We start from the raw sequence: 27,630 nt of genomic DNA, 5'->3' as shown, positions 1-27,630 counted from the left end.
TCCAGCTCCAAGACTGGGATGGAACCCTGTTCGGTCCAACGCCTTGACGCGCTGGTTTGCGAGTGTATTTGGGATAACCGATTTTGTTGTTATTTAGATAAGTCATAATTTATACTCTTATTTTATTACAAGACAATCCCTTTAATTATAAACGTAAGTACTAACATCAGGTTGTTTGTATTCTGTGTATAAACATTACAATTTTCAATTTGAAGGCGCATCCATACATTACAAGGAAAATTATAAAACTACGCACATCCGTATAGAACTAGATATAAAAAATATCACTCGTTCTATTGGTAGCGCCAGCAAATTGAGGAATGCGATTTTTACACAAGATGCCAAGATCGGAAGACTTTACGGCCTGAACGACAAAGTAACGCTAACCTCTCTGTGGGTTTAATGATCAGTGGTTAGTCTTAAAAAAACACACAATCTCTGATTATAATAAAACATATGTTTACGTCTGTCTGAAATCTGAATGTTATTATTCATCATCAAGATGGCGGGTATGAAAGGTAAGGTTTGATATTTTGTGGAAAATTTCTGTAAATTAATTGAGTAATAGTCACAATCATTTTATATATGCTTTGGAGAATTTTAAATAACATTTTAATAATTCTAATTTTAAATATAAGTTGTTAAATTTGGTTTCAGTATTTTACCAGACTTTAAATTTAATTGTTCATACAATTTTTACATTTGAATTATATAAATATATTTTGTTAATAGGCTACTTTGATTACAAATATAAATCTTATTTTATGGTTCAACACGTTTTTAAATTTTAAAGTTTCCCTAAAGCACATTGAGTATTATTCTAAACACAATTTAAAACTAGGTCTATTGTTATTGACAAAGATATTCAACTTTGTTTATCAATTGATCAGAAATAAATCATTGGGAACAGATTGTTAAACAATACTTTTATTAGAAATAATTTTATGAACAAATTGATTAGTTCTCAATTCAGGCCTGTATTATTTTCTAATAGGATAAATTATAACTCAGAAGATTAACCCTAGATTTTGTGCCATACCATATTGTATATTGTTCTATATGATATCAGAGTGTGATAAAGTAAACCTAGTTTTTATATCACTTAGTATAATAATTGATACAATTTCATATATAGAATAATGGATCTATAAACATGTCTAAAATTCTAAATAAAAGTCACATGATTGGATTTAAAAGGATTAATTTAATCTAGACAATTACATAACCAAACAATAAAGGAACTGTAATGATCAAACAAACAATTATCATAGGTCAGAGTAAAAGTTTTATTTAATTAATCAAAAAACATAGTTAAAAGCAAACACATTAGATCCAAGTAACTAAAGTCTTTCAATGTTATCTTGGTTACTTTTCAAATCAAATAAAATTATCTTTATTTGTTCAACTTACAGGGCGTATTTGAAAAGTATTTTAATTTATGCCACCTTATCTGAAGAGTTTCCTGCTGTCTCAAGAAGTGTTCTTGAAGAAATTGTGTCCAAACGTTTAAATTATCAGAAATTGTATTCATGACTGTGATACAATGGTTATCTAATTAACCGGAAACCTTCCTTGACAATGGAATACAAAAATAGGTCTTACGATACAATAAGTGCCTTAATATTAATGGGAATTATGTAGAATAGTAGAGTAAGATATGGTATTTCAAGTGTATAAATTATTTTTGAAAAATATTTACTTGTTTTGAAATGCTCCTCGTACATTCTTACAAAAATATAGTCTCCTTAAAGTTTGTAACAAACTAATAGGTTGTCTTCGGCGGTTCGTTGAACTGCTGAAGTTGTAGACTGGTAGGCCTCATGGTGTTTCCGGGGTGCGCAAAAAGCCCTTGAGGCTTAAGTGCATGGCAGTAGGCCGCCCCAAGGAAAAAAAAAAAAATATATATGACCTAAATCATTTCTATTACTGAATTATTTCTGTAAATACTTGTCTATTAAATACGGAGCTAAATTAATTATAAGTGGTCTTTCATTAATATTTTAAATGTCTTATTCCCCTTTTCCTATTTTATTGCTATTGGTAAACATGTAAAGAAATAGTTTTCTATATAATAATTATGTTTTTTATAGAAATTTTGTTGGTTTGGCAGTGAACTTTTAACTCCCTGAGCCCTCTTTTATTATAGGCATGCATCTGTTGCTCTATAGCTCTAGTTTGCTTGTCATAAAATAAAACTGTTTCATTAATGTAATGGCCATAAACAATAAAAGTATTTTAAATCTTTGAAACATGATTAAAAAGTTATTTTATCCAAATTATTCTTTGTTGTTTCTCCATACATACAAATACGTAAACACACAAAGTTAATGTGTAAGGCAATGTTCGCATGATAAATCATGTTCAATATTATTTTGTCACAAAGGTTTGACATGTTCCCAAATCGTATAGAACAGAGGTCATTTTGTATTCTACCATATTTATATTATGTGGATACCAGCTGAGGCACTAATCTATTGAAAGACATGTTAACTTTAGTTGTTACTTTTGTCTGATCAACAGACTTTATTTGACTTACTATGATAATTTTCATTATGTTTATTGGTTCTTGTTTTTTCTCAAAGGCAAGATGAGGGTCCTCTGTCCCCATCTACTATTTGTTATTAGACTATCTAAGTGGGTAAATACATACGTACATATTGTAAATATAAAAAGTTAACGAGCTTTCATTCACATAGTCTGAGAGCTAATAACTCGAGTAATGTTTTCTTTTTTCGCCAAAAGTGCAGGGCCTTTGAAGCCCACCCTGATAGCCAATGGGATTTCCGATCTGTACTTTCTTGACGTCAGATTACGTGGCAAATCATCTAACGTGATCTGACAGAAAAGATGGACGATTTGGACGTGATCTGAGGTTAGGACTTGAAGGTATTGATCGAAAATGCTACTGGTCATCAGTCCAGGCATTGGAGGGGCCTTCCACCCCATACTTCTGGCATAAACAAAAACATCCCTCTAGATAATATCCAAATTCATTGTCAGATCATTTGAACATTCATAAAGATTAACTTTAGTACTATTAGTAATATATTTAAGTTAACGTAATATAAACCTACTTATATCATGTAATAACAAGTAGTAAATAGGGAAAGAGTGACCTCCTTCTCGTCGACATTATGTCCTTTTTGAAGGAAAAAAATAAGAACCGATTATCATGATGACTGTAATTTTCAGAGAAAAGTCAATTTTTTAGGTCCCCAATAAGAAGAACTCTTCCAAAAAATAGTGGCCTCTGGTTGAAACCAAAATACCCATAAAATATAACCCTTTCATAACAGTGCAACCCTTTCATCCAGGTACTTGACATTTTTAAGAATAAAATACATTATATTTTTACATATAAATTACGTGGGTACTTTGGGAATATACCGACCACACCCAGACATGAATCGTTATTTGACATTTTGCTTCTACTGATTACTAGATTAGCGTAGAACAATATTTCGTCAATATAAAACAGGAATTGTCTTATCGCAAACCCCTCCCCATCCTCAGACAGAGGTCAAAGTCGAGCGGACTAGTAGATAACATGATTGCAGAGTCTCGCCGCCCGTTCAGCTGTTGCGTCGCTTTGTACTTCCGTGTTTTACCCGTACATTTCTCCAAATACAAAAATTCAACAAAAACAAACATTACCAAACAAAAACTAAACTCTTTATTGAAAAAAACCTTGTTTTTATTCTTGATCACACTCCGCCACCCAAAATGCGAGTGCCTCCGACCATCAGCACGCGGGGCAGCACCTTTGGTGCTGCCCCGCGCTGATGTCAATGAAAGAAAAACATCCCTCGAGATAGTACCTATCAGTAAAATATCAAATTCTAGAGGGGCTGAACAGAAATATAAATTAAATTCTAATGGAAAGGCAATTATGTACCGTGCAAAAAACTTAAATAATCATGTGATGCCGCGCGGCCTGCCGTAATCGGGATTCTCGAGAAAGATAAGATAACAGCGACAACAATACCGATCACAACACCTGGAAATGCTTGTAATTTTGTAATTAAAGAGTTGTTTTTTCGTTCTATCATGTTTGTTTCTATAAATTTATATTTTTGTGTTCTTCATACGGTTGTGGTCGGTATAATCCCAAAGTACCGTTACATGTTATATTTTTGTACAAAAATTAGTGGACATGTTTAAAATAAAATGTTTTTTTTTATGTGCTTGACTTTATTAAATGTTAGGTACTTTGGGATTATACCGACCACACCAGTATGAATACAAAAATATAAATTTATAGAAACAAACATGATAGAACGAAAAAACAACTCTTTAATTGCAAAATTACAAACTTACAAGCATTTCCAGGTTTTGTAATCGGTATTGTTGTCTCTGTTATCTTATCTTTCTCGAGAATCCCGATTACGGCAGGCCGCGCGGCATCACATGATTTGCACTGTACATAATTGCCTTTCCATTACAATTCAATTTATATTTCTGATCAGCCCCTCTAGAATTTGATATTTTACTGATAGGTACTATCTCGAGGGATGTTTTTCTTTCCTTGACATCAGCGCGGGCTTCGGCAGCACCTTCGGTGCTGCCGGAGGCACTCGCATTTTGGGTGGCGGAATGTGATCAAGAATAAAAACAAGTTTTGAGTGTTTTTTCAATAAAGAGTTTAGTTTTAGTTTGGTAATGTTTGTTTTTGTTGAATTTTTGTGTTTGGAGAAATGTAGAGGTAAAACACGGAAGTACAACAAAGCGATGAACCAGCTGAACGGGCGGCGAGACTCTGCAATCACGTTATCTACTAGACCGCTCGACTTTGACCTCTGTCTGAGGATGGGGAGGGGTTTGCGATAAGACAATTCCTGTTTTATATTGACGAAATATTGTTCTACGCTAATCTAGTAATCAGTAGAAGCAAAATGTCAAATAACGATTCATGTCTGGGTGTGGTCGGTATAATCCCAAAGTACCAAGTGTTAGAATTACTTGAGGGCACTTTGAGTGCTAAACCTGAAAATCAAATGAGAAATATCATTTTTAAGGTTTTAATGTTGTTATCTTTCGGTTTTCATGTAGTGTCAGACATTTTTTAGTATATTTAGTGTTAATATACACGTTTTTGTACAAAACAACAAAACACATTATAATATTATCCAAATAAATAACACAGTTATGACATTTTATAATAAGTATATGGAAATTGCTAGAAATGGCAGGGACTTATGAATATTGCTTGTAAAAATATCCTTGGCATTATTGACTAACATTCCAAAAAAATGTCTGGCACTGAAAGGGTTAACAGCATTAGTGCCTAATTTATGGAAATCATATTTCCAAGTAGTACTGAAGGTTTATGAATATTTCACAGTGAATCACATTTTCTTGATCTGCTCACAGCAAACATATAAACAGTTGAATCATCTCGGGGAGCTGTAAAAAAGTCACCTAAAATGACTGAAGAATTATCCCATATGTCCCTTAATTCCCACCTCCCTATTAACTTTAGAACATAAATAGCCTACATCAACCATTATCTAGGGGAGAGGATTTGTTATAAGATGAAAAAGCATAGTTTTGGGTTATATGAGAACTTCAACACCCAACCCTCAATGTAGGAATTGGAGGTAAGTTAATATTTGTAAATGTGCACCTATAAAGTAACTATTTAATTTAAAAAATACCTGTGCAAAAGAAGGTGATGCCATAAAACAGAGTCTATACTAATATTTTCTCAACGTGTTATGAACATTAAACAAACCAAGTGCTGATACTATTTCTTATCCTTAAATTTTAAATCTGTTACTAGTTGTGTTGTAATCTAAAACCACCTTTTTAACTGATTTCTCTTTGTTTCATGTGCTTGTTCTTCGTTCTCCTAAAAGCGTAAGTACCACCTTCTATTATTAAAAATATAAAACTAACAGTGAATGTTCCATAGTCCAAGTTAAAAGTTTATATAGTGCTAAAATCTGCTGATTGTGCGTTGTAGACTCGAGGTGGTGGGTTTTCCAGCCTTTTTGTGCGTATAGGTCTTCAATCAACAATGGCTTGCTCACAAAGTACTATTTGTCAGTTGAAAGATGAATGAGATTTTAAACAACAAATGTGTGTGTGTGCGTGTACACTTTTTCTTCTTTTCCTGTATAAATAAATAATTACACATAGCATTGTATCAAATCAATGCATCCAGAGTATTATGTTTAAGTAATTTCCAATTATTGTTTGTGGATGGTGCGTATTTTTTAATGGCAAAAATTCCACTTCAACAATATTTTTAAATAAAAATAAGCTGTTTTCTTTGTAGTAGGGGAGCCAGGGGGGGGGTTTCGGGATTTACTGAAGCGCGACAGATTAGTATACAGGGTTACAAGGATACCTTGTACCCGGTTAAGAACCTTTACCAACTATGAGCCCTATATATATGGCCACCGAGCAAGGATAAAGGATCAGATTAGTAAAAAAAATTGATCATCTGAAATTTTCGAGCGCGTCATATTAAGGTAAGGTGAGTTAGTTACATGCTAAAACGTGTACATTCCACTAATCTGACAATTTGAGAGTGACGTAAAGAAGGGGAAGGGTTTCAAAGTTGTGAAAAAAAACGTCATCTTGAGATTCTCGAGCGTGGTTATTTTTTTTTTATTTTGAAGAGAATCATTTAAGGATTACAAAAAATATATAATCTGAGGATTTTAAAAGCCGAAGTTACAAAAAATTATCAATGAAGTTTAATACGTGCTGTTACATGATGCCTATACTCCCCTCTCCGCGTCTCTATTTCTCTCTCGCTCTTCCTCTATCTATTACTCTCTTACACCGTTTCCACTCTGGTTTTGGTTGCCATGACGCCATGACAGCTGATCACACAGACTCGTTCGTGGCGTGATATTGTTTACAACGTATTTCTAACGTTTTTACTTATTTTGTTAGTTTAATATAAATTTTTTTCATTGTCAGATTATGAGACAGTACGTCGAAGACATAAAGATAAACCATATATATCTTAATCTGACACGCTTGAGTATTTCAAAATGGCGATTTTTTTGCACGTATTCTATTAATGGTCGCGCGTTTGCGACACCTTTAAATCGTCAGATTATTATAAAAGAGCTTTCTTTACATTCACTCAACATCCCCTCAGAAAATCTGACACGCTCGATTACAATTTTTTTTTTTTTTTTTTTTTTAACCCTTAGTTATAACCACCCCCATCATGAAAACGATCAGATTAACATACGTAAGTTTTAAAAACACGCAGGACATACAGTAGGTGATATTGATATCTGACGCGCTTGAGTATGTCCATGCAACAGTTTTTTTCACAATTTTTAAAAATTTATAGCCGCTTCCCCCACCGATGAAAAGGTTTATATTATATGAAATTTTTTTTGTAATCATCTAAGCTTCGCAACCCAATAGGTCTCTATGACGCTCGAGTAAATCCCAATTTAGCACCGTGGGCTCCCCTACTATTGATAAAGGTTCTGAGAAGTCTTAACCAGTCAAGTATGTCTGAATGAAAATAGACTTAGAACAGTTGATGTTTAATAACCTCAATAATGCCATGAGATATTTCAAAATTCTTGATTACTTAGTTCAATTTTTAATTAAAATAGAACTGTAATAATAAATAAGTTCTGTTGAATATGTGGAAATTCCTTTACTAACTATTTTGTCAGCTTCTTTATTTACCCAGCTCCTGTGAATTCAGCGCTCAAAGCTCCTCTGAAGCTATGAAAGGGGAGATTTGTTGTTTTGTCACTCCAAGATGCACCTTTGTCAGAAAAGTAATTAGTGATAATTCACTGTTTTCCTGCTCCATTGCCATAATTGGTCTTCAATACCATTTAAAGGTATATTCTCCTCCTATCTTTTGTTGGTTCCCAATTCTACATGGTAGTTTATTCAACGTTATACTTAGTAATCATAACGGCAGCAACCAAATTCAGAAAGTAGTGTCCTAGTATCGATTGCGCTCACTGACTGTATTTCTCTCAATAAAGCCTGATTTCATCATTCTGAGTAACATTTCCCGAACAGCTCTTTCCACCGCTATGGGTAAACATGAAAGGTCCAATAGGACCACCATGGAAGCTGTCAGGCAAGGTCTCATTGCTCTTGGAACAAACGACTACACATATTTGTCTTTTCACTCACTCTAGTAACTTTCTGCTGTTGTTGCATGTTAATTTGCTAGCCCGTTTGTGATGTTTGGTTTCACTATCTTGGGTATACATCCGTAATATATCTTGGAATCCTGGAGCTAGCACTTTGTTCTCACTGCATTCTTTTTACAGATTATCCGCGATGAGGGCTTTTTTTTGTAATTTTCATGACTTGTCTAATCCAAAATGAGTTTTTTGTCAATTATTGTTTCTAGGTTTTCACCTCTGATTTCCTCTCTAACTTGATGGTTCTTAAATTCAATATTTTTTCTTGCTAATGTCATTTTGAATCTGCTTCTGGCGATTTTTTTTTGTTCATATTCCAGAAAGACAAAGTAATATTATTTTACTTCAAAATTAAAGTATCATGACAGAAGTATTACAGCTGACACCAACATTAAAGAAAAATACTTAATGTTTAGGTTTAATAAAATAATTAATAAGTGTAATTAATAATTAATTAATCAGTGTACTAAAGAAGAATACACTATTAAATCTAGAACCGGCTAAAAACACATGGTAAGTATTTGATTGTGTTCCTCCGTTCGCTGTAAGTCTTTTGAACAAGATTTTTTAATATTGTATTACTTTGTGTTTGAATACAGCTTATGGTGTAATATATTTACCATTGCACTCAGAAATGGTGCAATATTGATAAAGATACTTGGAGGTTTACATAAACAAACAACTTTATAATAAACTATAAACTTTGGTAAAGAAACTAAATCAATCATAACACCAATGACAAAAATATTTATTATAGTATGCCAATTTTGATGTTACCAATGGGTTCTACACCTCTTCGCCTACAATCTAGTCATCTGTTTTCTGCTGTTGTGTCTTTCGGAAGATGGGTTTTATTGTACGGCATAGATTAGTGTATTTTTATTTTGACAAAAGACACGACTACCACAACGTTATAATCTGATAGACTAATGTTTGTTTAAATTTTTGTGTCACATCAGTTGTATAGATTGTAAATTTAGTGTATAAATGTTTGTAAATATAAAAGTTTAGAGCTCATTTACTGTCAAACAATGTAAATGTATACCATACTAGCTGTTACCCGCGGCTTCGCACGCAATCTTTAGAACCGAAGTCCTTATATTACTTAGTAGTACTACTTCTAGACTTTATCACATATTTCAGGTCTAAGATATTTCCAGTACCATATTAGAGTTTGCCTTGTCCTGTTGAAGAAAAAAAGTATACCTAGGCCAAGAACCCTACTTCGATTGAAAAGTACCTACTGCAGATCGTTTCAATTCACTTACTATGTCACAATTTAGCTTGCCGTATTGCCTAGATCAAAATACTATAAAGTTCGATTATGCAGTTCTTGGAAATCTACTTTGGTCAAAATCATCAACTATGGGCTTTGTAATATACTTTCCGTCACAAATATTTCCAAATAAACACGGGTTTGCCTTTTTGTCCTGATGAAGAAAATATACACATAAGTCGGACTGAGAAGCCTATTACGGCCTAGGGAGAAGTCCTACCCATTTCCTATGTACCTTCGGTATAAGGGAGAAATCCTTATTAACCCTCTAAGTGGCGGTAATATGTTGCTGGAATGGCGGGCTATTTTTCAGAGTCAAGCAGGACTATCTTATAGTTTAAAAATAAAATGCAAATTCTAATATGAACAATGCTTGTTATATATCAATTTTTTCGTAATAAACTACAGAATAACATAATATAGTTATTTTTTACATACCTTAACCTTTTTTTATGATATCCACACAAATGTTCAAAAAAACGTTTTTTTTTCTCCACCAAACTTTTTATTTTACGTTCTGTAACTTTAAAAATATCATTCCTAGGAGATTATGTTAAATGCAACCTTGATTCACAATTTAATTCTAAACAAAAAACCTTCAATAATATTTTTTCTATTTACAACACTGTAAAAGTTATATGGGAAAAACTGAATCTAGAAAAAACACTTTTTTTAGTCAGAATCGCTAGAAGTTGCTTGCCTTTTCCTCCCTTTCCCTCAGTAAAAAAAAACAGACCGCGGGAGAAAACTTAGGATTATTAGTACTTTGGGATTATACCGACCACACCAGTATGAAGAACACAAAAATATAAATTTATAGAAACAAACATGATAGAACAAAAAAACAACTCTTTAATTACAAATTTAAAAACTTACAAGCATTTCCAGGTTTTGTAATCGGTATTGTTGTCTCTGTTTTCTTATCTTTCTCGAGAATCCTGATTACGGCAGGCCGCGCGGCATCACATGATTTGCACGGTACATAATTGCCTTTCCATTACAATTCAATTTATATTTCTGATCAGCCCCTCTAGAATTTGATATTTTACTGATAGGTACTATCTCGATGGATGTTTTTCTTTCGTTGACATCAGCGCGGGGCAGCACCATTTTGGGTGGCGGAATGTGATCAAGAATAAAAACAAGTTTTGAGTGTTTTTTCAATAAAGAGTTTAGTTTTAGTTTGGTAATGTTTGTTTTTGTTGAATTTTTGTGTTTGGAGAAATGTAGAGGTAAAACACGGAAGTACAACAAAGCGACGCGACTCTGCAATCACGTTATCTACTACACCGCTCAACTTTGACCTCTGTCTGAGGATGGGGAGGGATTTTCGATAAGACAATTCCTGTTTTATATTGACGAAATATTGTTTTACGCTAATCTAGTATCAGTAGAAGCAAAATGTCAAATAACGATTCATGTCTGGGTGTAGTCGGTATAATCCCAAAGTACCGGATTATTTCAGTTAGTACCATGGATTATTTCATCGTGATGTTAATGATACTATATGAAATGTATTTTAAATTTAGTGGTGAACGCAACTGTGCAAACTAGGTGTAAAAATAGTTATCGGTTGCCTAGCAATAAGCGGCAATGTGAAGCGACTTCTAAGATGTCGCTTGCCACGTCACGGCGGCGTAAATAGAACGTCTCAGACGTCGCTTGCCACTTAGAGGGTTAAGGTTACGCAACATTCCAAAATAACAGTTTTTTTTTTTACGTTGAGGCATGTTAGTATTAATTTCTCGGTTTTCCCATAAGCCTCTGTTAAAATGCCATATCACATGTCAAGAAAGCCCACCAGTTTAAAGTAACATATAAGAAAACATTCATGACTTTATTATTTAAGGTTGGTTTTATAATAGTGTTTAAATAATATATAAAATGAATTTGATGATTTAAATTCATCACTGGCGCGATCTGGAGTAAGATTTTGATATTCACTTTTTATTTACTATCTGCATTACACTACTGACCAAGCACTGTTTACTTAATATATGATCAAAATTTAAATATGTAAACAGATGTTTGGCCAATTTGTCGACATAAAACTGAAGGTGTGAACAGCTGTTTAGTGTCAGTTTAATTTGGATTATGAAACGTAAAAACTACATATTTTCTGAATTTCAAAATATTCCAGGTAACTTTTCTTAAAAACCTTCCTCGGATTTCAATGGACATTTTACAAAAAGAATTAACTGATTTGGTCCAACTGTTCTTGAGATTAGCGCTTACCAACACATTTAATGATTCATTTTTATTTATAAAATTTGTTATTACTATAATATATGTAGCTAACTTGTTATTATGTGTTCAATATATTTGAAAATTTAAAAAGAATTAAATTTATTGTAATTTTTTTACTAAAAAATCAAACTTTTGATTCAGCAGTGAAAATAAATATATGAATTTTCGGTAAACCCACCATACCAACCAAATTTTTCTAAATTGCAATGAATAAGTAATAATGATGACAATAATAATTGACGTTTTAAATTTTGAAAAAAAAAATTGTCTTTTGGTAAATTGGTAGGCTTTTACTAATTTTGAAAATTACTTTTATTAAGTAAAATACATATGTTGTATTTGTAATTCTTATGAATATAAGTTTTTGCTATCTTTTGTGTGTGTGTATATATATAATAAATTATATATATATTAGTAAATTTTACATACATTTTAAAACAATTGTTTCAAAGGGCTAAACTTGAATTTTAGTCCAATAACACATCTTTTTCACTCTATCCATAAGAAGTGTGCCTAAATGGTTACAAAAATTATAACTATGAATGATATATTTTTAGTAATTTTTAAATATGGCTTGTGAAGATACTAAAAACACCTTTGCTAGTTCACCATGTTTAAAGTTTGTTATTTGAAGATGGATGATTTGTAAGAATAATAGGATTTCATACGCTTTTAAGAGTATACAAGCAAGAAGTTTTTACATTTTTCTGGAGTAAGAACACAAACTTGGAAACTTCCTGACCACTTAACTAAGCAAAGGTTTTACTGTATTATTTAATGGGGTGATGGATATAAATCATATGGCAATCTCATAGTTACAGGTGTTACATTTGTACAACTTAAAGGACTTCAATAAATTGTAAAAATACATATAATTTTCATTTTATGATGTACCACTGTGTATTTCATCAATATTGTAGTGAAATTATACTCTATACTTAGTTAACAATAAAAAAAGTAATATCATCTGGTCTCACGGGGGTTGCAAGATATGGCCTTAGGATTCTGCTCAAAATTCTGTGAACTCATTAATAATTATAACTTATTAATTTTAAGATTTTTACTTAAAATGCCATAAATATTAGGTATTAATTATAAGTCATAATCGAAAACTTTTGCTATAAAAAAAGAATTGTACTGTAACAGGTATTACATAGTTCAGATGGTTTTTGTAATCTAAAACCTAAAGTAGTAATTTCCTTTGTTTTAGATATTCCTCATATTCTAAAATTATTTTGGATCTCTTAAAATTTATTGGAACTAAAAAAATTATCGCACTTTTAGTATGAATATTTATTCAAAACTTAGATATGTGCAAATAGTTGTACATTTTAAACAACACTTAATAAATGTGATAAAATAAAGGCTTGCTGCTTCATTAGCTCACACCTTTTTGTACTCCTTGTTAAGAGACTTAAAGATCTTAGTGATTAACTCATTATTTTTTCATTATCACCAGAAAAAAGTTGAATAACATGTAGCACAGATAGTCTGTTAACTATTGTTATATTCCTGTTCAATGCTAATATCAATATATCTTTAATGGTATGCTTGACCTACGCAGTTGTTCTTGATACACTTACGACCATCTGGCATTACAAGAATTAAAAGCATGTTGTACAGGTAGCTGACTATTGTTATACTCTCTTGAGTGCCAACATCTGGGTATACTGACAGCAATATAGTTATTCTTAACACTCTGACAGAGAGTGGAGCAGTTTAAAAGTTTGTTGAAATAAAAAAATTCTGTAAAAGCTACATCTCTACAAATGTTTCATACTTCATTCCAAAAAATCATTACTAAATGTTTATTTTACATTTTTGGAATATTATGCAATTTTTAAATTTATTCTAAAGTTTGAAACCTGGTTTATGATGCTTTCGAAAGTATACCTCAGAAACTAAATTGATTATGTTGTCTACTATGTCCTACAGAGTTTCTAGTTTTAAAATGTATAATTTTGTTATAAACTAAATTGGCATTATATTTAATTTCAAAATCAGCATTTTTTAATATAAAAAGTAACAGTGAAGTTATGTTTCCATGCTACAGTAAATATTTCAGTAACATACATTTTTTCAAATTCTTCGTTTCTGTGGAAAAATGTTGAGGGTTGTTTTAGAGTAAGTTGATCACTTAATTTGTTTATATTCTTAAGTTGTTTTATTGTGCATATTATATATTTCCAAAAACAGTTTTTTATACAATAATTTATTTGAACCATTTCTTGTCAAACCATTATTGATAAAATTATGGTAGTAAATAAATTGATGTGATCATGTGAAGGAAACAGGATTTTCCAGACATTTGCCATTGGTCAGTGATACAAAACAGCAGTAATACTACATTTCGAGATCTGCAATCTGATCTCTTGCTCAAGTGAATAGCTAACCTAACATATAACTACAATCTACTACTACTACTACTACTACTACTACTACTACTCTACTCCCAGGGCCATTTATATCGGAGGTGATATTTAGCCGCACCAACAAAGCTCCTCCATCTTGAACGGTCCTCTGCATCTTCCTCTGAAGCGCCCACCTTCTCCATATCAGCCTTCACCTGGTTCCACCATCTCACTTTCGGTCTCCCACGGGGTCGTCTTCCTTCTGGGTTACCGTACATTACCCTCCTCAGTTTGCATTCCTCTTCTCTTCTCAAAACATGGCCTGCCCAACGGAGTCTTCTGCACTTTATTTCTCCTATTACATCCGTACTATTGTAGAGCTCCCTGATTTCTCTATTATGTTTTCTTCTCCATACCCCTTGTTCATATGATGGCCCATAAATTTTACGTAAAATTCTATTCTCGAAAACTAGAAGCTTTTTCTCATCCTTCTTATTTAGCCTCCACGTTTCGGATCCGTACAAAAGCACTGGACATATAATTGTTTTGTATATTCTAGTTTTAGTTTTGTGAGAGAGAGATTTGGTTGAAAGTATCCTATTGCATGCATATACACATCTATTTGCTGAGTTGATCCTATTTTGTATCTCTGGTTCATCTGTGTTTTTATTTGATATTGTGACCCCAAGGTACTTAAAGTTCTCCACTTGTTCGAAAACATGCCCATCAATTTGTAGGGGTCCTCCTCTTTGATTTTGATTCCTTCTAAAGTGGATATATTTAGTTTTTGCATCATTCGTCTTCAACCCCACTTTCTCTGCCTCACTCATAAATAGTCTAGTTAGTGACCTCAAATCATCTACATTTTCTGCAAATATGACAACATCATCTGCAAAAGCTAGGATGTTTAGTTTAGCTCCAACTTACATAACCTAACATATAACTACAATCTAGGTTAAAATAAACAAATTATACCAGAGCATTATGACACGTATAAGTCAGGAATCACAACTATGTTGTGTGTGAAATCCATGTAGACGGATTCTAAAATATGCACTTAATAATAACAAATACACTAATCATTATAACTTAATTATAGAACATAGGTAACTGTTATTACAAACCTTACATTGGAAGAATGCTTGTTAATTGAATTTGAGGGGGATTCGCCGTAGATAATGGAACCCAATCATGATTTTTTAGACTTAATTTCCTTTTACTATTTATTATTGCGATAATAACAATTATTCATCTATTTTTCCTACACATAGGTCTGCACTTACCGACCTACCCCATAGAACTGGCCGGAGGCCAATAGTAAATGACGATCGTCATGGAAGAAACAATATGGCGGCCAAAAAAAAGGAGAAAACAGATGTGGGTCTTTTTTGTTATTGGTTCATTCTTGATGAACTTCTTAAAACCATACTGAGACTCCGCATTGGTTTGTTATAGGTATAAATCTGTATAAATCTCTAATCTGTCTGATATTTCAGATTTCTTGTTAGTTAATTTTCCAAAATTGGTAACCAAAGCGGCCTGATTTCGATTGATGATTGACTGATCAGTTTGTTGTCCAAATTAATGTACGAAGCTTTGATTAATTTTGTTTGAAATAAATGAGATTTCCGATGTATTATGTTGGCTTCATCCAAATTCATACGATGGTCTTCAGACAACAATGGTGTGCAATGTTTTACTTTTCTGTTAGCTCCTTTCTCGTGTGTATTATTGTGTTATTTTATTCATATTTATAATGGTCTTTTTGTCTTGCTAATATATTCTCTATTGTAACTACATTTTATATTGTAAAAACAGTCTTGGAATCCTGTGTGCTAGTTTTTGGTCTTACTTTCACAAGACTATGTCTAAAAGTATTGTGTGTTTTAAATGAGGTTTTAGTGTTGTACTTTCTACCTACTCTTCTAATTTTCTCCAATAATCCTGGCACATAATTGATGTAAACACAAATTTATCTCTATTTTGATTTACTAACTCAGGGAACAATCTTCTGGTTCTTTTGCACTTGATTGAGGGTATCCATTGCGTCTAAGATCCGATTCAACTTTCTTAATCCTCTTTTAATCCAACTTTATCCCAGCTCTTTGCTCTATAAAATAACAAGAAGGCTATTCCTTTGTGTGTTTTCTTTCGAAAAACCTTAGTCTTAAGGACATCCCTATCTCTTAATATACACACATAAAAAAAGCTTGTTTTGAACTTCCACTTCCATTGTGATGTGGATGGAAGAGGAAATACTAGTAATGTGATTCAAAAAACTCATTTAATTTAGTGTTTCCATGAGGAAAACAACAAAGGTATCATCCACATACCTCCACCAAATCTTCGGTTTGAACGGAGCTAAAGCCAAGGGCTTCCTTCTCAAATTCCACCACAAAAATAAATTTTTAGAAAAATGTTTTAGCACAAAATATTGGCTAAAATAGAAGACAGTGGAGAATCCATTGCCATCCCCTCACCACAACAGTAATTTTTACCCTCTAACTCGAAAATAATTGCATTGAGTTAGATGCAACAGTAAGATGTGATTCAATGATTTCAAGAGTTTCTGGAATTGGTACATTTGTGAATAGACTTTCAATGTCAAAACATGCTAGCTTCTCAATTTCAGTTGATTTATGGATTTTGACTTCTCCACAAAATTCCTAGCTAATTTTTTATATGAGTTGATTTTCCTACCAATGCCATTAAAATGTCCAAAAAACTTGGTGCATTAACGCCATTTGTAAAAAGGCTAGACAATTCCTTGCAAGGAGAATCACAAGAACTAACTATAGGCGGGAGAGAGAGATGCTGTTTGTGGATTTTGGGAAGGCCATTCATATGGGGGATTTTTGAATGGCGAGGAGTTAGTTGAGATCTTAATTTATCTTAAAAAATGCTTTTTGCTATGGTAAGCTGTTTGCTACCTTACATTCAAAGGAATCAGTTGGGTCTGTATTTAAAACTCTATATTTGCCACTATTTAAAGTTTCTGTTATCTTTTCTTTACATACTACTGAATCAAGTACAACAGTAGCGTTGCCTTTATCAACTGGTAAGATTTTGACCAAGTCACTTATACAAAGGATCGACAGCCTTTTTCTCCTCTATTGTCAAATTCGGCTATGTAGGAAGAATTTTCCTGAGCAAAAGACTAGCTTCAGAACAAAACTGGTCACCCTGTTCAGATAACTGTACAACAGCCAACTCATTTCCAGTTACGAATCAAGTACCTTTACCGATTTTTGTGCTACAGAGAAGGGTTTGCATATTTATCCACTTTGCCATCTTTAGGCATAAAGAAAGTAATTTTACTTTCTTTATGCCTAATTTCAGATTTTTTTCTCTTGTCTATTTCAGAAACTTTTACATATATTTTGGATGCTCTTAAATTATGTACCGATCAGGTTTTTTAATTAAGTTTTTTACGTTCAATACTATTTTTGAGGAGGCTTCTTTCACGATGATGATACGCAAATTTTTTTAAGCTATGATTTAGTTTCAGAAAACAAAATTCACCGGCTTTCGTGCTATGAAAAGAAGTTTTTAGAGTTAACCCTACATGCATAAGGTTTTCAACCTTACATTTATGCAAAAAAGTTAAATGGTTAATTGTTTAGTTAACATTGAGAAGATGTAAGCTCTCAAGATCTTTGATTTGTTTACAGATTCAGGGTCTGAAGGATCAGTTCTTTGTTTGAAAAACCCCTGTTTCCTTTACAATCCTTCCATCCTCAACAACAAACTTTAAATAAAGTTGCCACTTGATTTTTAAAGGAAAATTGAATTGCACTGTAGCATATAAGTACTTCAGTACTTCTTAAGTTAATGTTTAGTTTGTTTTAGATGCTCATAAAAGTATACATGCCTGATTTCATATTTAGGGCATGACAAACAAAATAAAACATGAAAAGAGTTAAACAAACATATTTAGGAAAAATATTTTATTCTTGTTTTTTTTTTTTTTATTAGATTTGGATTATGGTATATTTCAGTTGGGATTATTGTCAATCCAACAATAACAAATTCTTGATATCACCAGGAATAATGGTAATTACTTTTACTTCTGTTAGTACTAGTATCTTTAAGACTTGACTGCTCGCTTTATAGAATATTGTATTCTTGAACTAATTTCAGATACATTTTAAATATATAAAGTAGTAGATTGAATGTCATTGTTGCTGTGAAGGTCAATTTTGTAGTTTCTCACTTTCACTGATAGTAAGTAATGTTACCAATGTTTGCAATTTAGAGATATGTATTTAGAGAATTTTTCGAGATAGATGAAAAGTTAAATTTCCTTTATGAAACAGTTTGTTGTGTTGATGTTAAAAATAACATCACATCCAAATTTAGAAAAAAATGAATTGGAATAGAGATGTCTGGATTCGTTCTGCCTGTATTCAGTACTCAATTGACCTTATCTTATCAGGTATGTTAACTGGTATAATTCTTATCAGCATTTATTACTCTTCATATGGTGTTCCTGTGAAGTTCGTATGCATTTCTAGGTTAAGTGTTGTGAGTTTTAAATATTGTACAACAAAATTGTTATAAATGGATTTCTTAGTTGTCAAATGTACCAATATTTTTGAACGAAACAGGTAATATTATCAGGTAGAAAACTGAATTTCTGTACAATTGTCTTTATATAGTTATTTTTTGTGTTTTTGGTGTTTATGTCAGCTGAATAGTTCACACTCAAATATACTGAGTAGCACCAAAAAAAGTCGATAACTAATCTAATGCTTCATTTAACGTGTTCACTATTACAGATTACAGTAGCATACTATTATAATAGTTCCATATTAGTTACTGAGGCATGTGTTAGGTATAGCATTAAGTATTGCAGCAAGCTGACAATGATGTCCATTCAAATTCAAATGACTTCATTTGTATTATATATACAAAAGGGCGAATTTAGGGCCATAAGGCCCTGTCTTACAATTAACCCTAATATAATAGTATAGAACTTAAGTCAAATAAAACTACTACATTTAAAATAAAACAAAATTATATAATAAAGGTATCTTTAAGAATTTAGTACACATACAGTCATGCAATAAATTCATACACACATTCACTAGCACCCTATCCGTCCTCCAAAACCTACCCCAACTAACCCATCGCTGACATCGTTTCTAGCAATTTAGCTTTCAGTAAGGCTGCAAACCGGTATGACTCCCTACTGACTTAATATGGTTAGGAAGGGAATTCCATGCTCGACAAGCAGTAACGACAAATGATTTGTTGTAAGTTGAGGTTCGATGGCGGGGAATAAGAAGAATTGATGACGCCATTCTTGCGCTTGTTTCAGAGATCAATTTGAATTTGTCAGCCAGATATATAGGCTCTCCAGAGTTAAGACTAGAATACACCAAAATAAGAATTTTTAACCCTTCAACGCGTTATTTTTTTTTCATGGTCATACTCCCTCCTGCGTTGATTTTTCTGGTGTTTTTTTAGAGATTTTGTGTTTTATAAATAATATAAGCAAATTACCCAAGTTTATAATTATTTTATTATACTTCTATGTTTTTAGTGTTTAAAATTAGCCAAATTAAACAAAATTAACCTACTTTAGGTTAATTTCCCTAAAAGCTAGCTAACCTACAAACCATCCCCAACTCATGTTTATAAAACACAACAAATTGTTCCTGTCAAAACGGGATTTCCTTCTTTAAAACAATATAGTTAGCTTGTAAAACTAATAATAATAACTAAACAAAGGAACGTAAAACACACAAAAATATGTCAGTTGAACATAACCATCACACTAACAATGACTGTAAACAACAACAAACGTAAGCTGACAAACGATCGGGCTGCACGGCAATGACGTCGTCTTGAATGCAGCTGATTTCTCAGATATTTTTTCTAAAGATCGATTTTTCGAGATATCGACTCAATTAATCGAAAGTTTGAATCTTCTCCTTTCGATTGGTATACATTTTTCATTGAAAACATTCGATAGTCGTCTGTTACAGCTACAAAAATAACCGACTACTCCATGACGTACTCAGTACGGCAAAACGCGATCTCAAGTAAAAGTGTCATGACGTACCTAGTACGGCAAAACGTGTTGAAGGGTTAATGATCTTGTATTGGCCAATTTTAGAATGGAATTTTGAATATAGATATGCGTTATATGGTTGTCACATCTTAGATCAAATACAAAACGTAAACAGTAATTTTGGCATCGCTGCAATTTGTTAGCCAGATCCACAGTCTTATCATTGATTATAGAATTACAATATGAAAAATGAGGAAAAATCAATGTTTTTACCAGTAAAAGTTTCACAAGTTCTGGCAAGAAGTGCTGCATCCTCTTTAGTGAGTGAACTGAAGCAAACACCTTCTTACAGATGCCCACAACAGCATCACACCATCCAAGAGTTATGTTCATAGTTAGACCCAAATTGTTCACTTTGTCACAGTACGGAAGAGAAACGTTGTTTACAGTAATTTTGGGCATATTATTTGTGTCTATATAGTTCTTTAGTCGTGAGTGAGAGATGATAATCGTTTGGGTTTTGTTATTGTTAAGCTTCAGTCCGTGTTTCGTTGTCCATTCCACAAGTTTTTGAATGTCAAAGTTTATGTTGCGTATTGTCGTTTGTATATCACGGACCCCATAGTGGGCGTAAATTTGTAAATCGTCAGCGTACATGTGATATCTAGTGGATGTAAGTACTGTACAAATATCAGTTACGTAGAGTAAAAATAAAAGAGGTCCCAGTATTGAACCTTGCGGCACACCACCAGTGAGAATCCTGTAGTCAGATACTTTGTCAGCCACACTTACACACTGCCGCCGATTCGAGAGATAAGATTTAATCCAGGTAATACTAACCTCGGAAAATCCTAAAGCACGCAGCTTTCTTAACAACAAACCGAATATAACACAGTCAAATGCCTTGGAGAAATCAAACAATGCCATAATAGTGCACTGACTTCTATCCATCGCTTGGCGAATGTCATCAGTAACACTGAGAAGCGCCGTTTCAGTGCTATGATTTGATCGAAATCCTGATTGAAACTTATTCAAAATATTATTTTCTTTTAGAAATATTGAAATTTGACAGTGCACTATTCTTTCCAAACCCTTTGAAAGAGCAGGGAGAATGCTGATTGGCCTGAAATCTTTTGCTTCAGTGGGAGAAGAAATTTTATTTGTTGGGCGGATAAGGGCAGACTTCCAATGTTCAGGAAAAACTCCAGTGGTTAAAGATGTTATATAAACAGTCACTACAGGAAGCACGGCATAAAGGATCTTTTTCAGCATCTTAATAGATATTTCATCAGTTCCGGTGGCATTACTTTTAATCCTGTTTATAGCTCGTAGAGTGTCAACCTGGAGGATATGTTGAAAAGTGAATTTCTCATATGGGAAGATGGGTGGAGGTTGGTTGTCTAGTTTTTGCAGAAATGATTCAATAGCATTTGGATTAGTTGATTGTGATGCAGTTTAATGGTATATTGCAGTGAATATCTGTTATAACCATTGTCCATCATTCAGTTATAAAACTTTTCCCGTTAAAAAAAAATCAGATACGTGGATTAGTGAATCTTGTACTTCATTGTTATATTCTGTAGATGAATCATTTTGAGATTTAACAACAGTGTTCAGTAAATGTTGGACAAAGATTGCATTCATACACAGCATGTTCTATTGAGAAATTAGAATTTTGTTCATGTCCTCAATCCAACAATATCATAGTTGTCGTATTTACGTTCCACATTTCCAGGTTTCATCATGTAGTTCTAATTTTGTAAATTCAAGATGGAATGTTAGGTTAGAAAAATCTTGAATTAGTAAATCACGATACCTTTTTGTAGATATTAGAATGTTTTCACATTTTCGTAATGCACATATTCTTGTTTCCTTAAATATTGGATGTGTATTTTTTATGCATTCAATTTTTTTATTATGGGTTTACTTGGAAAATTTAGCCTCTATAATGTAATTCAACAAAAAATTCTTTCTTAGCAAGAAATTAATTATCTAAAATATTAGATTTAATCAAACGGAAATCAATTTTGCAAAAGGTGATTCTAATTAATAAAACATAGTGTACAAAATGTATGCTTAATAGTTCATAAATATATAGTTTGTAGCACATAGGTATTGTTGAAGAATTGCAATATGCAACATAAAATATTTAAATTTGGTCATGTTTTTATATTTGGGGAACAGGCGATAAACTAGTTGAATACTTCTATTTGATATGTTAACTGTGGCATGGTTCACTAATGACTCATAGTTCACTTTCAGTTAATAATGTAGCCAGGAAAGAATTTTGTGGGGCATCAAGACAACTGGTATTTTCCCTTAGTGGACAGAAAGTAAGGCTCCATATTGTTCCTTAAAAAGTTCTTGACTCGTTTCTATGTTGAGAACGATCTTTCAGCAAAATATGTCAGTAATACTAAATTATTTTAATAATAATTATCGTTTACTATAAAAGCAATTGAAACAATTGAAAATTTGGGGGGGTCCGGATCCCTTTAACCCTCTTGCTGGCTACGTCCTTGCTTTCAGTTGATAACCTTATAAGATTTTACCAAACCTAAGTAAAGTTTGTAATTATTACAATGGAGTGAATTGTTACATATGAGTCATGGGTGGCTTGTATTTTGTTTAAACAGTTATTTCTCAGATTCGGCATGACTCAGATGTGAGCATTTGTATCCCTTGTTCATGTAGATTGCAGCTACTGTAATTGTTTGGCATGATATTGCATCTGTCCTCAAGCTACAGGTTATGTTCCAATTGCCTAATTCTTATGCTGTGTAAAGTTAAACTGATCAAAATGTATTAATATTTATTGTATTATTTCTACAAAACTTTTATTATATTATCGAATTGTTAAATAACTTTTTAATCTTGGACAAAGTGATATCATAATTTATGTTAAATATTATTTGTAATTGAGAAATTGTGTATTTGTTGCAGGTTGGTGACGTTAGCATTCACAGGCTCAATCGGCATGACACTAGTCATTCTGGCTTGTGCTCTGCCTGCCGAAAAGTGAGTTCTTCCTAAGTGTGTTAATTTAGTTAACATAGATAACTAAGTGTAGTTCGTTAATGTAATACAAGGGCCATATTTATATTTTTTTTTCTTTTTTTGTATTTGTAGCAATGAAAGCCAAATATTTTATGCTCACATCTCTCAATAGCTTGGCTCAGGATTTTCCAGGCTTTCCATTAATTTTAGATGACTTAAGAGCCAGCTGTAATGAAACAACCTTAAATTTTACCCCATAAAGACAATGTTAAATATCAAACACTTGTATGCCCTCATTTTGGTCGTAGAATTATGAGGGCCAAAAAGACAAGTTGACCGGGAAAAGTTATTATCAGCATGAAACGACTCATTCTTCTCTACTGTGGTGACTTTTGTATGTTTTTAAGACAGTTCATTTTACACCTGTGGCATTGATTATACTGAACGTTTATGATGCAAACCCATTTAGAACATTTCTATTGATCTGTCCAGGAATGAAACCTGTAACTTTTTCAGTTTTTAGGGCAAAAGTTTTCAGTAACAGAGGGCAACAACCTTTTCTAAGCCTTAAATGTAATTTTAGTGACTGTTTTTTTTGTCCATGCAGAGTTTGGTGGCCATTCTTTGTGGTGGTCTTCTATGTGCTGGCGCCAATGCCAACTATACTGGCCCGTCGCTACACCGAACACACGGGTTCTTCCAACTCTAGCATCGAGCTGGCCATCTTTCTGACAATGGGCTTTGTAGTATCATCCTTCGCTTTGCCCATTGTACTAGCTCGTGCCCCAGCTGTTGTCCCCGTTGTGAGTATCTTCTATTTAGTTCAAGAGCAAATGATTCAGGAGTAGTTAGTCTCTACCTAGTTGTAGAAGGGAGTTTTAAGGTTTTCAAATAAAATAGACAATACATATTTGTACATTCTTTGAGAATTACAATGATGTCAAAATGTGATCGAATTGAGTCAAGAAAAATACAGGTCAAATTCACCAAGATTTTCAAGCATCCAAATCCCATTGAAAGGCAGGATTACAGGATTATAAGAAAAAAATTTGAAAAAGCTCTGAAAGATTAAGGTAAATTATTCATGTTAAGACTGTGTTGAGTAATTCTGTGGGCAACCTAAGTGGGTTGTGACTGCGATAAGTAGATAATAATTATTGTAATTGCAGTTATTGGAGTGTATCTCCAATGGAGCACACTTGGGATTGATATTTGGGGTGGTGTTGTAATCCTGAAGGTTGATCCCACGAATTTTGAATTTTGTTTCTTTGTATGTGTATGAATGTGAGCCTGCATGCAGCAGTATGGAAAGTCGAGTAAATGGATTTAGTTTTTAAGATAAATACTGTAAAAAATTGGTATTATTGACTATTGCCATACAATGTAATATATATTGTCAACGCAATAAATATATATTCTATTCTACTCTATCTTACTCTTCTTTTGCATTGGGATTTTGTTCCTTCATAATTCTCTTATTTCATGAGTTACTATAATTTGTAAGCAGGTTCGAATACATTTCATGAGGTGAACATACAATATTTAAGTTGTGTGAAATATTTAACGAGAAAACAAGCGATGGTAATTTAATTATTTAATAATTTAATTTAACCAGAGGAGTGGCTCTAAACTGGTTTAAAAGCTTTATCATAGGAAGGAAACAACAAGTAAAAATAAATACCACCTTTAGCAACCAACTAATTGTCCAAAATGGAGTACCTCAAGGATCAGTGATATCAGCCACCCTATTTCTAATTTTTATTAATGATTTATTAAACCTTAACTTCCATGGACACATTAACGCTTTTGCAGATGATATAGCTCTTTTTTATGCAGAAAAAAACCTTATTGTATTAAGTGATTTAATAAATTTTGATCTTTTACTACACAGGAAATGGTGTCTCACTAATAGAATGCAAGTTAATGTGAATAAGACTAAATTTGTTACTTTTGATTTTTTCGGTTTTGAAATACCCTACCCATTGATTGATATTTCATTCCTCAAGCTGCAATTTCCAACTATGTACATGTCAATCATTAGAGCAAGTAAAAACTATTAAATACTTGGGAATTCTATTTGATGAAAAACTTACGTTTGAGCCACACATTCTAGATTTACACTCCAAATTACGATCACAGATAAGAAAATTTTACTTTTTGAGAAATTTTTGTAACGAACAATTATTAAGAACACTATATTTTGCCCTTATTAATTCAAGATTACAATACGCCTTGCCATGTTGGGGTGGAACATACAAAACTTTAATTGGCAAGTTAAGAATGACTCAAAATTACTTCTTACGTATAATCTTAAAAAAGTCTAAAATAACACATTCCTTTCCATTATACCAACATTTAAAAATTCTACCCATTCAGCACTTATTCATTTTTAAAGTCTTGAGATTGTTTTTTATTAGAAGCGGAAATAGAGAAAATATTATGCCTAACCACCCACATAGTACTAGAAGTTGTGTAAATAATTGTTTCAAACTGCCTAAAGTTAATAAAGCTATTTTCCGACATTCCTTTCATTATTTGGGACCCAAATATTTTAATAAACTACCATTACAATTCAAGAGTACGAAAAACCTCAATATTTTTTGTAAGCAAACAATCACTTGGCTTTCTTCTCAGCAGGATGTAGAATATTTTAACAATGTATTAGTTAAATATAGTGTTCATTTTCACAATATAAAGTATAATATGTATGTGCGAGTATATGTATGTATGTATGCGTAAGTATATGTGTGGATGTATATGTACATGCATGTGTGTGTGCCTATTATGCATAATTTGGTCATTTTAGTTACTTTTTCTCTTTCTATTATTTAAAAAATCATTTATACCTACTATTTATTTTCACTTATATATATATATATATTTTTTTTTTCTTTTTGAAACCCTCAGATGTTGCGGTTGGCGAAATACTAAGTAAAGTTATTATAATGCTAGACTCTGATTCACATGTTTAAAACTATATTCTTTATTTTTACAACTGGCCACATTACTGGTTAAAGTGGCCAGTATATTTTTCTCGCCTTTTTCATGCATGTATTTATGTAATTATTTATGGGAAATAAAATTCATTTATTCATTTAATCTCAATATGACCACACTCTTCTTCTATGAGAGAGTGAAAAAGTCGTGTCTCAATTTTTGTTGTTTGGAAACATTTTATAAAACAAGTCTTAACTTGCCTAATAATAAAGTCTGCTCAATGCAACTTGTAGTCATTCAAATATAACTTCAGTGATTGAGGGCAAGGAAGAAACATTATGATTAAGAAGGAAATGTCTAATGATTTACTTATGGCAAAATTATGAAATAATTGTTGGTATTATTTTTTTATATACATAGACTGATTGAATGTTAAACCTAGCGAACCTCAGTTAAAGGACATTTTTAAATAGTCTGGTTTCATCATATTGACAAAAGGTGTGGATTATGACCTGTTAGTTCATTTATAACTCGTTATCACGCTAACGATAGTAATATGTTGTAGATCCAGTGGAGTGCTTGCTACCTGACTCTTGCAGGTAACATAATCGTCTACCTCACGTACATCGGTTTCTTCGTCACACTTTACCAAGAAGACAGTGACTACAGCATGTGGTGATACTCTAGCATTCCTGTGATCGTATCTGCATCTAGTCTTACGACTATTAAATACACCTTCGTTATGTTTTTATTCATCACTTAATGTGTTAAATTTTATCGGTAATTTAGTATAAGGTTTAATTTTAGTCTTTTTTATGAACTTTTATGTAGTGGTGTCTCTTGTTGTGCCCTGTCGGAAATGGCGACACTGTACAGAATAATGTGAATATATTGACGGTGAGTAATTATGGTGAAAGTGTATAGAATAAAGTGAATAATAGTGATGATGGAAATGACGTAGTCGCGTAGATTGTGCAATGATCCCCAAGCACATTATTCAGTCATATAAAAATTAGTCCCAAAGACATAAAAGAGGTTTTGAGTTTGGAAGCTGAGTCTCTTATTAAGTAACTATCTATGACACTTTTGACAATTGTTTAATTTATTTTAAAGGTATTTGTTATTTGCTACTTATTAAAATATTTATTTATTCGTATTAAGGGATTACTTTAGTTTTTACACAACAAATGTTAATTTGTAGTATTAACAAGCTGTAAGACTTTATTTTTTCTGTAAGTAAGGATCTTAGTTAAGTTTAAATTCATTTGTGTATATTAAGAATTAAAAATTCCCTTTACAGAATTGGTGTTTGTTTACATATCCATCTGTAATTTTCTTGGTGACGCAATACAAATTTAAGCATTTAAAAACCCAGCAGAGATGTGTTAAATAGTCCAGGAGGCAACAGCCAATTAGTATAGTTTTCAACATTAATAACTCTTGTTTACTAATTTAAACAATAACATTACAAATATGTATAAACAAAATTTCTGATCTCTCCATACTACATTAGTGTAGTAATGAAAACCAATCATAAAGACGCTAAACTTGAAGATAAAGTTTGTATAGTACTTTGGCGTGTGAAATTTTATTTGATAAATACATGTTATCGCATTATCAATATCATTAGAATAATTTTTGTTAGTCTCACTTTGAATTAAA

General features: G+C 32.4%; 1 protein-coding gene across 5 annotated transcripts; it reads left to right on the top strand.

Annotated features, from left to right (window-relative positions):
- The first annotated feature begins 395 nt into the window (after window positions 1-395).
- Window positions 396-27,270, top strand: LOC124355201 (leptin receptor gene-related protein-like). 5 transcript variants are annotated; one of them, XM_046806214.1, is made up of 4 exons: window positions 396-518; window positions 22,978-23,052; window positions 23,639-23,834; window positions 26,534-27,270. In XM_046806214.1, exons 2-4 carry the CDS (start codon window positions 23,012-23,014, stop codon window positions 26,645-26,647), a joined length of 351 nt encoding a protein of 116 aa, XP_046662170.1. In that variant the 5' UTR covers window positions 396-518; window positions 22,978-23,011; the 3' UTR covers window positions 26,648-27,270. The 5 variants fall into 5 exon arrangements, with proteins under 5 accessions (XP_046662170.1, XP_046662167.1, XP_046662168.1 ...); XM_046806211.1 differs by lacking the exon at window positions 396-518 and adding an exon at window positions 5,542-5,597; XM_046806212.1 differs by lacking the exon at window positions 396-518 and adding an exon at window positions 5,813-5,856.
- The last annotated feature ends 360 nt before the right edge of the window (window positions 27,271-27,630 follow it).

This window comes from Homalodisca vitripennis, chromosome 2 (genome assembly GCF_021130785.1).
Source record: "Homalodisca vitripennis isolate AUS2020 chromosome 2, UT_GWSS_2.1, whole genome shotgun sequence".
Classification (NCBI taxonomy): Eukaryota; Metazoa; Arthropoda; class Insecta; order Hemiptera; family Cicadellidae; genus Homalodisca; species Homalodisca vitripennis.
This window is presented reverse-complemented; position numbering and strand designations above follow the sequence as displayed.